This window comes from Rana temporaria, chromosome 3, assembly GCF_905171775.1.
Source record: "Rana temporaria chromosome 3, aRanTem1.1, whole genome shotgun sequence".
In the NCBI taxonomy this organism is placed as follows: domain Eukaryota; kingdom Metazoa; phylum Chordata; class Amphibia; order Anura; family Ranidae; genus Rana; species Rana temporaria.
The window spans coordinates 445,127,772-445,144,011 of NC_053491.1; the positions used below are offsets into that span (position 1 = coordinate 445,127,772).

At 44.9% G+C, this 16,240-nt stretch overlaps 1 protein-coding gene across 2 annotated transcripts in view; it reads left to right on the forward strand.

Annotated features, from left to right (window-relative positions):
* The window catches only part of DNASE2 (deoxyribonuclease 2, lysosomal), a 141,427-nt gene that overhangs the window by 9,741 nt on the left and 115,446 nt on the right, over window positions 1-16,240 (forward strand). The window contains exon 1 of one of the 2 annotated variants that reach the window (XM_040346536.1): window positions 15,746-15,852. The exons of the other annotated variant lie outside the window; for it this stretch is intronic. Within the exon in view, the coding sequence (XP_040202470.1) occupies window positions 15,829-15,852 (24 nt within the window). The 5' untranslated portion in view covers window positions 15,746-15,828. Of the gene's footprint in view, window positions 1-15,745; window positions 15,853-16,240 lie in introns of those variants that run through there. 2 annotated transcript variants of the gene reach the window in all.

The following is a 16,240-nucleotide window of genomic DNA, read 5'->3' on the forward strand; positions in this document are numbered from 1 at the left end:
GCTGAAGTGGCCTGATGGTCTGATGTGCGTACACACCATCGTTCCAAAAACCGATCGGGTCAGAATGCGGTGACGTCAAACACACGACGTGCTGAATAAAACGAAGCATGCGTCGACTTGATTCTGAGCATGCGCAGGTTTTGAACCGATGCTTTCTGTACTAACCATCGGTTTGGACCGATCGGGCAGCGAGCCATCGGTTCGATTTTGAAGCACGTTTTAAAAATTTGGACCGAAGGACAACAGACCGATGGGCTTTACACACGGTCGGTTTGGACCGATGAAACTGAACCTCGGTCCATTCTCATCGGTTTTGTACGACTGTGTGTACACGGCCTAATGCTTTCAAAGCATGTAGAAGCTTTGTGGTGTCATTGGTCAGGAAGGGACGTATTTTGGAGATGTTGCGGAGGTGGAGGCGGCAAGATTTGGACAGCGATTGGATGTAAGGCTAAAAGGATAGTTCAGGATTACACCTAGCACCCTGGTATGGGGGGGGGGACGGGTTGATAGTTGTGCCATCAATCTTGACAGAGAAGTCAGGGGAAGGGGTATGTGGGGGAGGAAATATCATGAGCTTGGTTTTGGATAAATTCAGTTTGTGGAAGTGGTGTGACATCCAAACTGATATGTCAGTTAGTAAATAAGTGATACGTGAGGAGACTGATAGGGTGAGCTGAGAGGTAGAGAGATTGAATTAGGTCCCATCAGCGTAGAAATGATACTGGGAGCCATTAGAGGCGATCAGCTGACCCAGGGAGGAGGTGAAGATCGAGAATAGGAGAGGTTCAAGAACAGAACTTTGGGTGACCTCAAGAGACAAAGGAAGAGGAGAGGAGAAAATAGAATTGTATATGTAGCGCTACCCCCGAGGGAGCCGCTGATTGTTTTGGGATCGGCGTATTAACTTACCCTGCAGTGTGTCTAGGGGTGATAGCAGTGAGCCAAAACAGTGAGCGAAGGTCCAGACAGTGAATAAAGGTTTTTCCAATGCTTTATTTCCAGGCCAACATGCCAACATCAACAATAAGTGGGAAGAACAAGTTGATGAAGACAGGGGAGAACCTTGCAGTATCAGGCCTGGATATTAGTTGAGCAGCCCTTGCTCAATAGAGTACCAAATTATAACTCGTCGCCACTCTCAGCTGGAGTGGGTAAAATGCCCCCGGACAGACCCCTCTCACAAGCCTGGCAGCCGAAGTGCCGCTTAGGATTTTCTGGGAGGAACAGGCCTCTCTCACAGACCTGGCTCTAGGGCCTCTGCCACAGGCCAATTACTTTAAAGGAGCTAATGGACGAGCAGAGCGAATCCTCCCAGTAGATTTTAAAGATAGGTCACCGGGTGACAGCAAAGCGTACCTGTCAGCATTCCGGTCACCAGATCCCCAATTGGTTTGTTCAAGCCCTGTTGGACAACCTGCCTCCGGGTTCTCCTCAGCCGACTCCCCAATCGAACGGCACCCAGCCTGGGATCCTCTCAATAGAACCGGGAACCCAGCGAGTCACTGGGGTCCCCTTTTACCTCTGGATGAGGGTTTGTGTAGCCTGCAGTTCTGGCCAGGTGGGGCACGCTGGCGGGGTCCATGGATGCGCGCACCCTGAAGGTGGATGCCGCACCTGGAACGGGACCCCGCGAAGATTTTAGAACACATGACACCTGTCACAGATATACCCTTCCCCAGCATGCCTTGCGAGGGAAAAACTCCTCTAATTGGCTGCTGAGGAAAACTCGCTCTGCCAGAACCCCACTGGTGCCAACTGCTGGCCAGGGATGGTAACACTTTTCCTGGAGCACAGACTGACCCAGTGGACCTTTCTGGAATGACAGAAGTCACAATTTAAATAAATTGTGAATGGGAGCAAAGTAACTCTCCCATTCCCCACTAACTTTAGCGTAGTGCCCATACTGAAAGTAAGGGGGCGCTACATATATATAAGGGCATAGGTGTGCGCAGCCTATAACCTTCGGCAGGATCAGTGTTGAGCATCTAAGGGTATGTGCGTGAGGGTTTACAACCACTTGTAGTTGAAGTTTAGGCAGTGCTGATGTCATCAATTTAGCGCTGTCTGAATCAGTGACAGCATTTATACTGATTAGCTTAGCAGTGTCATTCCTGGCCCAGCTCTGCACCCCTCTGGCTCCCCTTTTTCCCATCCCTTTGCCTGCCCTCCCAAAAGCCCTCTCACATCATGCTCTGTGTAGGCATGCTACAGTCTCTTGGTACATGTAGTTTGCAGGGTGCCCTACATTCACAGGGTGTTGTGCAGAACCCTCCTTCTGGCAGCCAAGGATATTATTATTATTTTTATTACAGGCATTTATATAGCACTTTACATATATTAATTCAAATCAGATGAACAAAGTTTTCTGGCAGTGACTGATGATATCACTTGCTGGTAAAACACTGATTACAGGGCAGTGAAGACAGGTGGAAAGAAATTATTCATGGGTGGTGCGTGTGAATGTACACAAAAAGGATGGGGGTGGGAAAATAACTTAACCCGAGGATGAGGAAGTAGTGTAACCCTTCTGGCTGTGCTGCCTGGAAGAAGTGTATAAATCGCAAAAATGGCACCGCCTTTGACCCCCCTCCCTGTCTCTGGCCGCCCTGCAATGTTGGATAGTAGCCAGCATGCTAAAACAGACCATTTTAGCGTGCCTCTACTGCAGGGGTCTCCAAACTTTTCAAACAAAGGGCCACTTTTTTGCCATTCAGACTTTAGGAGGGCCGGATTGGGGCCAGCAAGGGAAGAAAATTGTCACGGACCCGGCATCAGTGAGAACAAATATGGCCTCAGGGTTGGTGGTCAATAGGAAGAGGAGTATTCCCCCTGTTAGTAGGAGGAATAGTATCCCGTCATTGGTATCAGTGGATAATATAGTGCCCCATTGTTGGTGTCAATGGGAGGAATAGTGCCTCATATCAGTGGAAGGAATTGTGCCCCAAGGGCCAGATAAAGGCTAGCAAAGGGTCACATCTGGCCCTCGGGCCGCAGTTTGGAGACCCCTGCTCTACTGTGAAGGGGTCAAGTTCACATATGTGTATTTCAGCTGCGCATTTAGCTGTTTTCCTGTTGTTCAGCTTTAAAGTGGATCTTCACCCCATCCCCCCGCCCCCTTTTTTTTTTTTATAAAACCCCTACCGATAAGTGTCTTCTGCACAATTCAGATACTCCCTAACTCAACGGATCCAGCGTTGTCCTGCTGAGATCCTCTTCTGCCACCCCTCGGTTCCGCACCGCCATGTTTTTGTGTGATATTATCAGGAGGCTGTTGGCTAAAAAAATGTAATACATTTTAAAAAGCAGTGCTATTTGTGTAGAGGAGGGATGGGATAGGAGGAATGAGTGCTTTGAGGGCGAAGATCCACTTTAAAGTGGAGTTTCCATCCCAAAAATATTTTTTCATTATTGTGCTCATTAGACCTAAAAAAGAAAAAAAATTTTTTTTTTTACTCATCTGGAAATGCCTGTTGCTATGCGGTCCCACTAAATCTTCCTTTGGATCCACCTAGGATTCTGACATCATCTCCCTCTAATGCTCCTGGGAAATGTGTGTCATAATTTCCCAGGATGCAGTGCGGCGGATTGTAAAATAGTAAGTGACCGGATTTATATTATAAAAACGCATGATGAAAGGACATACATTTAAAAAATGCTAATTGTAGTTGGAACCCCGCTTTAAAGGGGTTGTAAAGGTTTGTTTTTTATTTTCTAAATCGGTTCCTTTAAGCTAGTGCATTGTTGGTTCCCTTACCTTTTCCTTCGATTTCCCTTCTAAATTTTTGTTTTCTTTGTTTTCTTTGTCTGAATTTCTCACTTCCTGTTCCTCCTCAGTAAGCTGTTCAGTAAGCTGTTCTGGCTGACTAACCACAGCTCGGATGATGGGGGAATGCTTACTGAGGAGGAACAGGAAGTGAGAAATTCAGACAAAGAAAAAAAACATTTAGAAGGGAAATCAAAGGAAAAGGTAAGTGAACCAACAATGCACTCGCTTAAAGGAACCAATTTAGAAAATAAAAAACAAACCTTTACAACCCCTTTAAGGGTTCTTCTGTGACAAGTAAATGAAAGAGAAGAAAAGCTATTCATGACAAAAATGTATTCTTACATTTATGGCACCAAAATACAAACAAACCATGTTTGACTATAGTGCAATCTACTTTAACCACCTGACCTCCGGAAAATCTACCCCCCTTTGCTTTTTGCCACTGTGTTACGTTAACTGACAATTGCGCAGTCATACAACGCTGTACACAAACAACATTTATATATGTAACGGTCAAGGGTTAACACTTTTTGCGATCTTCCATTCCACCAACCCAAGACAGCTTATCCGACAGTCCGACAAGCCAGCAGACACGATCCATACCAATTCCCCAGACAGACGAGACACGCGCTCTGTTTCTGGTTCCAAAATGAATGAATACTTTTAATGGTAAAACTCAGGTTTTTATACAGTTCACAACCAAAAAGCATGTTACAGGGACAATGAAACTCTCCACCCCCAAAACATCACACAATGGGGCTTCATACACATTCTTTTAGATAATGACATTCAGATGAGTTTATTATCCCCCAGACATCCTGACTCCGACAATAAGCTATTCACCTGCATAATACACATTCCTATGTCAGACGTTCTGTGTCCGACAATAAGCTATTTACACCTGATACATAATACACAGACGCCTGACCTTTAGAGGGTGCTCAGTCACATTCCACACCTTATCATCAGAAGCCAGACTCAATTAACACCTCAACAGTCTATTGACCTGTTCATAGGGAAAAAATTGTAATATTTCTTCTAGACATTAAGGAATATATTGTGGATTACCGTCCCATGCTAAAACAATTCAAGATATGTCCATTATTTCCTGGCTCAATCTGTGCCCAAAAGTGACTCCCGTTACAACATATATTTTTTCCACAAATAGAGCTTTCTTTTGGTGGTATTTGATCACCTCTTTGTTTTTTTATTCAATGCCCTATAAACAAAGAGAGACCAAACATATTGAAAAACAAACAACATTTATTTTACTTTCTGCTATAAAACTTATCAAATAAAAAAATAAAAAATAAATTTAATTTCTTCATAAGTTTAGGCCAATATGTATTGTGCTACATGTTTCTGGTATAAAAAAATTACACTAAGCGTATATTGATTGGTTTGCACAAAAATTATTGCAACTACAAACTCGAGGATATATACCGGGATTTTCAAAAAATATATATATTTATTTTTACACTGGTAATGGCGGTGATCAGCGATTTATAGCGGGACTGCGATATTGCAGTGGACAGTCTGACACTAACTGACACTTTTTTGCTGACCAGTGACACTAATACAGTGATCAGTGCTAAAAAATATGCAGTCACTGTACTAATGACACTGACAGGGAAGGGGTTAAACATCTAGGGCAATCAAAGGGTTAAATGTGTGCCTAACAATGTGTTTTTGTGTACACAGTGAGGTGTTTTACCTAAGGGATGTGATAGATTTTATTCCCTGATGACAGGACAGAGCTCTGAATTGTTTACATAGACACAACAGAGCTCTGCCTTTCTCCTCGTCGATTAGTGGGTGCCAGCGGTCATCCATTGGCCAGCACCCGCTGATCGGCTTGTGCTGTGCCTAATCACGCCCCCTACCCGTAAATGCCGGATCATGTACTAGGTATGTGATCCAGTGTAGGAGAGTCTCTTTGCTGCCGCACTCCTACGTGAAGTGGCCGGCAAGTGGTTAAAGCTGAATTCCAGGTATGGCAGTTTTTGTATACCGCATTTATCGCGGTATAACGCGCTCCCGCGTATACCGCGCACCCCTAAAGTGGCCCCCAATCCTGTGGAAAAAAAGTTTTTTTGTACTTACGGTTTTGGTGTCTTGCGCGGCGTCCATCGGCGGCCTCGTCGGGTCCGGCGTCCTTCTTAGGCTTTGGGTGTCCTCTTTGGCGGGTCCGGCATCCTTCTGCGGTGGGTCCGGTGTCCTCTTCGGCGGGTCTGGTGTCCTCTTCGGCGGGTCCGGCGTCCTCGCGTCCTTCCCGCACCGAGTTTGAATACTCCGCCAGCATATACCGAGCGCAGTACACTCGTGAATCTTCGGGCAGGCTCGGCAACTGTCGCGCTGACGTCCTGTACGTACAGGATGTCAGTGCGAGAGGCGCCGAGACTGCCCGAAGATTCACGAGTGTACTGCGCTCGGTATATGCCGGCGGAGTATTCAAACTCGTGGCGGGAAAGCGGGTATCGGCGTATATCGCGCACCCACGATTTTGCCCTGATTTTCAGGTCAAAATAGTGCACGGTATACGCCGATAAATACGGTAATTACATTGGTCTAGCTTTGACCCATGTAACTATGTATGTGTCAAACCTGGCCTATTCCGATGGAAGCTGGAAATCACTGTAGTAGGCACTGCTATTATAACACCACTAGCTTCTATGTCCCGTTTTAAGCGTCTGCTCTGCTGCCTAATGAACACTGGAGGTTGCTCACTTGGCACAGGCACCATTAAGTGAAAATTTAGCATTTTCTAAGGTGAAGGTGGTGGTGGAAAGGAGGGTGGTGACATCACAATTCTCACCTCAGCCAATCAGAGAACACTTTGCATTTAATCGCTTGGTAGTAGGGCAGCCGCTCAGCGCAGGACCTGGAAGCCAACAATCACTGTAATAACGGTGCCTACTATCGTGATTTACAGGTTCCACAGGGATTGACCAGGTATGGCACATACATACTTACATTGGTCCAAGCTGGACCAATACAACTATGCAAAAAAAAGACATTTTTTTTTATGTCACAATGTAGAGTATAAGATTTCCTATCATCTGTGCCCAGACTTGCCACACAGAGTTAATCCAGCTCTGAGCAATCCTCTTTTATTGTTCAGTGAAAATTAACAGACATCCAGATAAAAACCGTTCCTCTCTCCTTGCTTTGAGTGACAGGTTATTTACATATCTAGCTTGGACATGTTTATCATATATTATGTTATGTTTATCATAATATGAGGTGATCCACAGTATAAAAAGTGAGAAATCCACCCCTCCCCCACATAACACATCCTGGTAATATACAATGACCTGTGGATCACCTCATATTATGATAAACATAACATAACATATGATAAACATGTCCAAGCTAGCTATGTAAATAACCTGTCACTCAAAGCAAGGAGAGAGGAACAGACTTTTTATTTAGACAGGGTTTTATCTGGAAGTCTGTTAATTTTCACTGAACAAGAAAAGAGGATTGCTCAGAGCTGGATTAACTCTGTGTGGCAAGACTGGGCACAGATAGGAAATCTTATACTTATACATTGTGACATTGTTTACATCCACTTTAACCACTTCCCGACCGCCGCATGTAGATATACGTCGGCAGAATGGCGTACCTGTACGTCCCTGCCTTCTAGCGGGTCGGGGGTCCGATCGGGACCCTCCCCCCCGCTACATGCGGCGGTCGGATCCGGGACGATGGCGCGGCTATTCGTTTATAGCTGCCCCGTCGCGATCGCTCCCCGGAGCTGAAGAACGGGGAGAGCCGTATGTAAACACGGCCTCCCCGTGCTTCACTGTGGCGCTGCATCGATCGAGTGATCCCTTTTATAGGGAGACTCGATCGATGACGTCAGTCCTACAGCCACACCCCCCTACAGTTGTAAACACACACTAGGTGAACCCTAACTCCTACAGCGCCCCCTGTGGTTAACTCCCAAACTGCAATTGTCATTTTCACAATAAACAATGCAATTTAAATGCATTTTTTGCTGTGAAAATGACAATGGTTCCAAAAATGTGTCAAAATGTCCGAAGTGTCCGCCATAATGTCGCAATCACGAAAAAAATCGCTGATCGCCGCCATTAGTAGTAAAATTTTTTTTTTTATAAAAATGCAATAAAACTATCCCCTATTTTGTAAACGCTATAAATTTTGCGCAAACCAATCGATAAACGCTTATTGCGATTTTTTTTACCAAAAATAGGTAGAAGAATACGTATCGGCCTAAACTGAGGAAATTTTTTTTTATATATGTTTTTGGGGGATATTTATTATAGCAAAAAGTAAAAAATATTGATTTTTTTTCAAAATTGTCGCTCTATTTTTGTTTATAGCGCAAAAAATAAAAACCGCAGAGGTGATCAAATACCACCAAAAGAAAGCTCTATTTGTGGGGGAAAAAGGACGCCAATTTTGTTTGGGAGCCACGTCGCACGACAGCGCAATTGTCTGTTAAAGCGACGCAGTGCTGAATTGTAAAAACCCCTTGGGTCATGTAGCAGCATATTGGTCCGGTCCTTAAGTGGTTAACATATCTGGAATTCAGCTTTAACCTCCCTGGCGGTATTCCCAAGTCGAGTTCAGGGTGAAATTTCAGTACCAAAAGCGGTAACCCTGAGTCAGACTCTGGATCGCATTGCAGGATACAGGGAAAGTTACTTACCTTGTCCCTGGATCCTGCGATGTGTCCCCGCTGTGTGAGAGAGCCGTCATCTCGCTCGATTCACACACTGGTGACTGCCGAGTGCCAAGCTCCGTTCCCTGCAAGCGGCGCAACGCACGGGGGCAGAGTTCGGCGCCAAATTCAAAAAGTGAAAAACATAGTATAGATACAGTATACTGTAATCCTACAGATTACAGTACTGTATCAAATAATTACACATCCCCTTTGTCCCTAGTGGTCTACCCAGTGTCCTACATGCACTTTTATATTATAAAAACTGTTCTTTCTGCCTGGAAACTGGAGATTGTCCATAGCAACTGTAACGGTCACCACCGTTTACGATATTCCATTCCATCGCCCCGTGACAGCTTATCCGACAATCCAGCCGACAGGACCCATTTCATTCCCCAGTAAGAGGAGACTCAAGCAAGCTCTGTTACTGGTTCCAAAATGTATGAATGAATACTTTTAATGGTATCTTAGCTTTCTTATATACAGTACAAGCAAGTTACAGTTAATCACAGGGACACACTCCACCCACACATCACACAATGGGGGGGCTTTAATACACCTTCTCTTAGACAATGACATTCAGTTCAGTTAATTATTAGTCATTATCCAGACAGCCTGTCTCCGCATACAGCTTGACAAGTCACATTCCACACACAAAACAGTGTTATTGGCATACATAACGAAAGGTCTTAGGAGCAGACCTAATTAGCACAATGGACACAAAACAGTATTAGCATTACACAATGGAATGTTTAGGAGCAGACACAATTAACACCTCAAAAGCATGTGTCCCCCCATTGAATGAAAACACTCCATTTGGAGTCAGACTTTAACAACTTGTAATATTCCAAGATATCCTGCAAAACATGAATTATCAGTAATGTCCCATATAATTAATATTTCTCAGTCACCCTATGCCCAAAAGGGGCACAGGATGACCCTAGACCCAAGAGTCATTAGTGACGCTGGCACAGGAGTACCCCACCATCCTTCAAAAGTCTCTGGGTGTCACGGGCTATTCCGTTACAGCAACTAAGTGTCCCTTTATGTCAAAAGTGATTTTAGAGCAGCTAGAAAACAGCGATAATAAATTATAATCACTTGCAGAATTGAGCGATTTGTGGGGAAATTCGTCATCAAACAATAAAAATAATGACAGCGACAATTCTGCAACTGAGCAAATTTCAGTGTTTTTGAGTTGATTACATTATTGAATAATGTTTATTATAATTACATTATTATTTGTTATAATTATTTATAGTTATTTATTATATTATAATTTTGTGTTTCAAACTTTATCATACCCGGGATGTCTACTAGACTCTTGTTTGGACAGATTTAGGTGAGTTATTCCTAAGAATTACAGGCCTACAATATAAAACGCCAAATTTCCATGCAAAATAATGGTACCTCTTACAGCACCAAAAATCTGAAAGAATCATACCCCAGGGAGGTTAAAGTGATACTAAAGTCACGTTTATTTTCTAAAAATAACAAACATGTTATATTTACCTGCTCTGTGTAATAATTTTGCACAGAGCAGCCCCGAATCCTCCTCTTCTTGGGTCCCTCGCCAGCACTCCTGGCTCCTCCCTCCTGTCTGGTGCCCCCACAGAAAGTAGTTTGCTCTGGGGGCACCCAAGCAGATGCACTCCCGACCCACGGCTCTGTGTGTCCATTCGCACGCCCCCTCCGTGTCCTGATTGGCTCACTGGCTGTGATTGGGCTGCTGCCAAAAGCCAATCAGAAGTGCGAGTCCCCTGAGAGCCAAGGCTCTAGTGGACATCGCTGGATCGAGAGGGTGCTCATGAAAGTATTAGGGAGTTCTGGGAGGGGGCTGCTCACAGAAGGTTTTTAAAAAAACTTGTGCCATTACATCCACTTTAAAGCCAATTTAAACATAACAGCATTAGCTACCTTTTTTGTGTGCATGCATTGCGCATGGTAACGCACACGTCACGTGTAAGTGTAAATGGGCCCATAGAGTTTCCTTTGTTTTTCACACTAAACTGCAGTGCGTAGATATGAATTAGCCACATAGAAAGGAATGGGATTTCTACTTAACATGCAAAAATGTTGCTGCATCAAAACGGACAGATGTGAATAGGCCCTTAAACAGAATGGCCCGGATTCACATACAGCGGCGCATAGTTATGCCGGCGTAGCGTATCGAATATACGCTACACCGACGTAGCGCAGAGCGGCGAGCACAGTATTCACAAAGCACTTGCTCCCAACGTTGCGCCGGCGTAACGTAAATTCGTAGGCGGAAGCCGGCCTAATTCAAAGTAGGTGAAAGTGGGCGTGATCCATTTAAATGAAGCGTGACCCCATGCAAATGATGGGCCGAACGAACGGCGCATGCGCCGTTCCGTGAACGCAACCCAGTGCGCATGCTCAGAATCACGTCGGAAATACTCCCTAAGATACGTCGAATCACTGCCTACGACTTGAACGTAACCTACACCCATCCCTATTCACGTACTACTACGTAAACGACGTAAAATACGACGGCTGTTACCTGGTCCATACCTTTGCATGAGTTGCGCCTCATAGATGGGGAATAACTTTACGTCGGGCGTACGACCTACGTAAACCGCGTATATTAATGCGCTGGGCGCAAGTACGTTTGTGAATCGGTGTATCTCACTCATTTGCATATTCGAATCGTAAATCAATGGGAGCGCCCCTTGCGGCCAGCGTAAATATGCGCCCAAGATATGATGGCGTAGGAAACTTACGTTGGTCGGATGAAGCATATTTTAAGGCATATCTATTTCTGTGGGCACGGCGCACAGATACGACGGCGCACATCTACACTTACGCGGCGTATCTCGAGATGTTTTTTAAAAAAAAAAAACTTTTGACTATTATACCGCTTCTTCTGTCCAATAATAACGGACATCATATAAATGCAAAGCTCACCTAACCCATAGTGCTAAAGCTTCAATAGAATCTGTTATAATATACGCCTGATACAGCCTCTTCTGCCAGTTGTCAAAGGGTGGAGAATAATGACTCAAGTTCTCCCCCTGGTGTTGAAAACGGGAACATTAACATTAATGAAGTCAGTACTGTATAGGTTTTAGGATACTGTGATTTAAATAGCAACTACATATGTAGCAGTTTCTTGCTTGTTTTTCTGACAAATATTAATTTAAGCTATTTCACAGCTATTGCTCTCTTATCCTAGCAGTTAGCTATTAAAGAGGCTCATACAGTATATTAACCACTTAAGACCCGGACCTTTAGGCAGCTAAAGGACCCGGAAAGGTTTTGCGATTCGGCACTGCGTCGCTTTAACAGACAATTGCGCGGTTGTGCGACGTGGCTCCCAAGCAAAATTGGCGTCCTTTTTTTCCCCACAAATAGAGCTTTCTTTTGGTGGTATTTGATCACCTCTGCGGTTTTTATTTTTTGCGCTATAAACAAAAATAGAGCGACAATTTTGAAAAAAATTATATATTTTTTACTTTTTGCTATAATAAATATCCCCCAAAAATATATAAAAAAACATTTTTTTCCCTCAGTTTAGGCCGATACGTATTCTTCTACATATTTTTGGTAAAAACAATCGCAATAAGCGTTTATCGGTTGGTTTGCGCAAAATTTATAGCGTTTACAAAATAGGGGATAGTTTTATTGCATTTTTATAATTTTATTTTACTTTCCTCACCGCAAGTTTATTGTTTTTACCCGGCTGGGTAATAAAGAGCACAGCAAAGAGCACCTGTCGTGGACATTCCTTTACTTCTGTTTATGTACATACGCATCACTCACTCCTAGAAAATTCGGAGGAGCCACGAGGTAACACGCCGCCCAAAAAATCCAGCAGCTCCAATGGGGGTAATGCTACATATGAATAAATTAATACATGACATAAAATGTCAATATGTGATAGTGATGGGTGAATATATCTAACCTAATATGTATTAATAGATCAGGTAGTTGAACAAATATGTGTGAACACCTATGTACTTGGTGGTTGCGGTACTCAGTTACTTGGGGAACTGCAATCTATTTTGAATAATGTGTCCCAGTTTCAGGCGCATTGTGCTGGGGGATTTGGGGGGGGGGATTTTTTGGGAGGGGGGATTTAAGCAGGGGTGTTGATTTTTTCTGGGAGGAGGGGGGAATTTATGCTTAGGGGTAAGCATGCAGATTAGCACTTAATTTGTTTTGGGGGGATGTTTGCTGACACATAACGCTCATACATCTTGGGGGGGCGCAGTTTGGTATGTTGTCTCTGGGCTCTACGTGACCTTGTCAGGGCACTGTGCACACAACACCTGTGCATGCCGGTGGGCACAATGTGTCAATTGATTCTTATGGAGAACCTGTTGTACTTGCACTCATTTATGTGAACACATAGGTCCAGATTCACAGAGAGCAAGGCGCACATTACGCCGCCGTAGAGCAAACACTGTACGCTACGCCAAGACAGCGCGGAGAGGCAAGCATTGCATTCAGCAAGCCAGTGCTCCAACGCTGCGCCAGCGTGGCGTGGGTTTCGAAGTAGAATGCCGGCGTAGGTGGAAGTGGGCGTGAACCCATGCAAATGAGGCGAGACCCCATCCAAATGATGGGCCGAGCGCCAGACAGGTACGTATCACGAACTGCGCATGCGCCGTGACGTGGACGCAAGCATAGCACCCCCCATGCGCCTGCTCACAACCACGCCGGCACAACTGCCTAAGCTATGCTGTGAACATAACGTACAGCCAGACACACGTCCAACGCACAATACGCCGGCTTGTGTTCCCTGGTGCAGACCTGTGCATGTCTGTTGCCGGGTTGCACCTCCTTTATGGGGAATAACTTTAGCCGGACATACAACTTACGCGCATCTCGCGTAGCAAGCGCCGGGCACACGCACGTTCGTGAATCGCCGTATTTCCCTCATTTGCATGTTTGAATGGCTAATCAATGGGAGCGGCACCATGCGCCCAGCCTAAATGTGCGCCCACCCTACGCCGGCGTGTGCAAGCTACGTCGGCGGGGTGTAGCCTGTTTTTAGGCGCATATTGGTTTGTGGGTCTGGCGCACACATACGCCGGCGCACATTTGCACTTACGTCGGCGTAACGTGTTATATGTCGGCGTTAGTGCTTTGTGAATCTGGGCCATTAGCTTGACATTGCAAGCAACGCAATATTGGCTTTAAAGGGTCACTGAAGGCAGAAAGATTTTTTAAAATAACATACATGTTATACTTACCTCCGCTGTGCAGTTCGTTTTGCACAGAGTGACCCGGATCCATGTCTTCTGGGGTCCCTCGGCGGCTGTCTCGGCTCCTCCTCGCAAAAGCTTTCCACGTTCATGCAAGCTCCCTCGCATGGTGGAAAGCTTTTGCGAGCACGCTCCCGTGATACATCGGCGGCCATAGCCGCCGACTGTATCACTCGGCCCGCCCCCCGGCGCGCCGCATCATCCGCTGTGATTGACAACAGCGCCAGCCAATGGCTGCGCTGCTATCAATCCGCCCAGCCTAGCCAATCAACGGCCAGGCTGGGAAACCTAGAACATCACGTGAACGCGCCCGGGAATTTCGAACGGTCAGGTAAGTAAAACGGGGGCTCGGGCGGTACCATCGGATGTTTTTTCACCTTAATGCATAGGATGGATAGCAAAATTCGACGCTGGCCCGACGTCCATACTTAACATTGGCTACTCCTCATATAGCAGGGGTAACTTTACGCCGGAAAAAGCCTTACGTAAACGACGTAAAAAAATGCGCCGGGCGGACGTACGTTTCTGAATCGGCGTATCTACCTAATTTACATATTCTACGCGTAAATCTCCAGAAGCGCCACCTAGCGGCCAGCGTAAATATGCAACTAAGATACGACGGCGTAAGAGACTTACGTCAGTCGTATCTTAGCCAAATTTCAGCGTATCTTACTTTCTGAATACAGAAAGAAGATACGCCGGCGCATCCTAGAGTTTACGCGGCGTATCAATAGATACGCCAACATAAACTCTTTCTGAATCCGGGCCATCATCTTCATTTGTGACTAATCACCCCCTCCCCCAACTGCCGGGGGGAGTTTACAATTTCTCTTATTTATGGTAGATATCTGGAGAATGCCTAGACAGGCCAATGGGCTGATATCAGTTTGCTCTAAGTAAACATCTTCTGAAGTAAATTTTGAGGATTTGAGTAATTAAACCAATTAATTACGCTGAAGGGTTCATTCACAGTTGACTGCATTTTCAACACAAGAAAACAAAGTCATTGAAAAAGCAAAATCAATACTAATTAAGGAGTTTTTTTTTTTTTACAGTACAGATTGTGCATTACATTGATGCGTGGTAAATACATGAGAATGAGAATCAGCAAACTCTCTATTTCCCATTTAAATCATTTAATTGTGCCCAAAAATCATAGGGCCAGATTCAGGTAGAATCGCGTAAATCCGCGGCGGCGTAACGTATCACATTTACATTACACCGCCGCAAGTTTTACGGGCAAGTGCTTGATTCACAAAGCACTTGCCTGTAAACTTGCGGCGGCGTAATCCGTCCGGCGCAAGCCCGCCTAATTCAAATGGGGCGTGTATCATTTAAATTAGGCGCGTTCCGCGCCGAACGTACTGCGCATGCTCCGTTTTGAAATTTCCCGCGCTTTGCGCGAAATGACGTCGCACCGACGTAATTTTTTGAACGGTGACGTGCGTTACGTCCTTTCCTATTCACGGACGACTTACGCAAAAAAATAAATAATTTGAAATTCGACGCGGGAACGACGGCCATACTTTAACATGGCTAGTCTAAATATAAGCCATTGAAATAGCATCCGTAACTTTACGCCGGGAAAAGCCGACTAGCGACAACGTAGGAGAATGCGATGACCGCGCGTACCTTCGTGGATCGCCGTAAACAGCTAATTAGCATACCCGACGCGGAAAACGACGCAAACTCCACCCAGCAGGCGCCGAAGTATTGCATCCTAAGATCCGAAGGCGTACGAAGCTGTGCGCCTGTCGGATCTTACCCAAATGCCGTCGTATCTTGGTTTGAGGATTCAAACTAAAGATACGACGCGGGAAATTTGAAAATACGCCGGCGTATCAGTAGATACGCCGGCGTATTTCATCTGTGAATCTGGCCCATAATATATAAAACATAGATGCCCAGTAAATGCACCCATTTGGTGTAAATGTTGTCTATGAACTCCCCTGTAACTGTGTCCAATACTGGAACCCTCATTACCCCCTGTATTACCCCCAAAGTATTTTTTACAACCAAAACGTTTTATTTTCTTTTGTTTTATATAGGAAGGGAAGACCCTCACCATGCCAACATCCGAAATATATATATAATATAAGGATTGAACAAGTCAAAAAAATTGGTGGACTTTGTGGGGGCACACAATGCGAGGGAGAATCAATAAAAAGGTATACATTTTATTACATCATAATGAAAAAAACACATAAACAACATATAAACAACACCCTGTGTGGACACAGTTACAGAATAATGCAGTTACAGAGGGCTGGATCTAAGGTACAATAATTGGTTTAGTAATATATCATGGCGATAAGAAGGTTTTTGACCCAGTAATGCCTCCATAAACTTGCTCATCAACGCGTTTCACTAAAATATTAGCTTCCTCAGGACAGATACTAGGCAGGTGCTAGTATATTTAAAAACAAAAAAGTACATATATAAGTATTTCATTGTGTATACAATAGGTACACTGGACATCATTTAGATCAGTGGTCTCTAAACTGCGGCCCAGGGGCCAGATGTGGTCCTTGCTTGCCTTTTTCTGGCCCTTGGGGC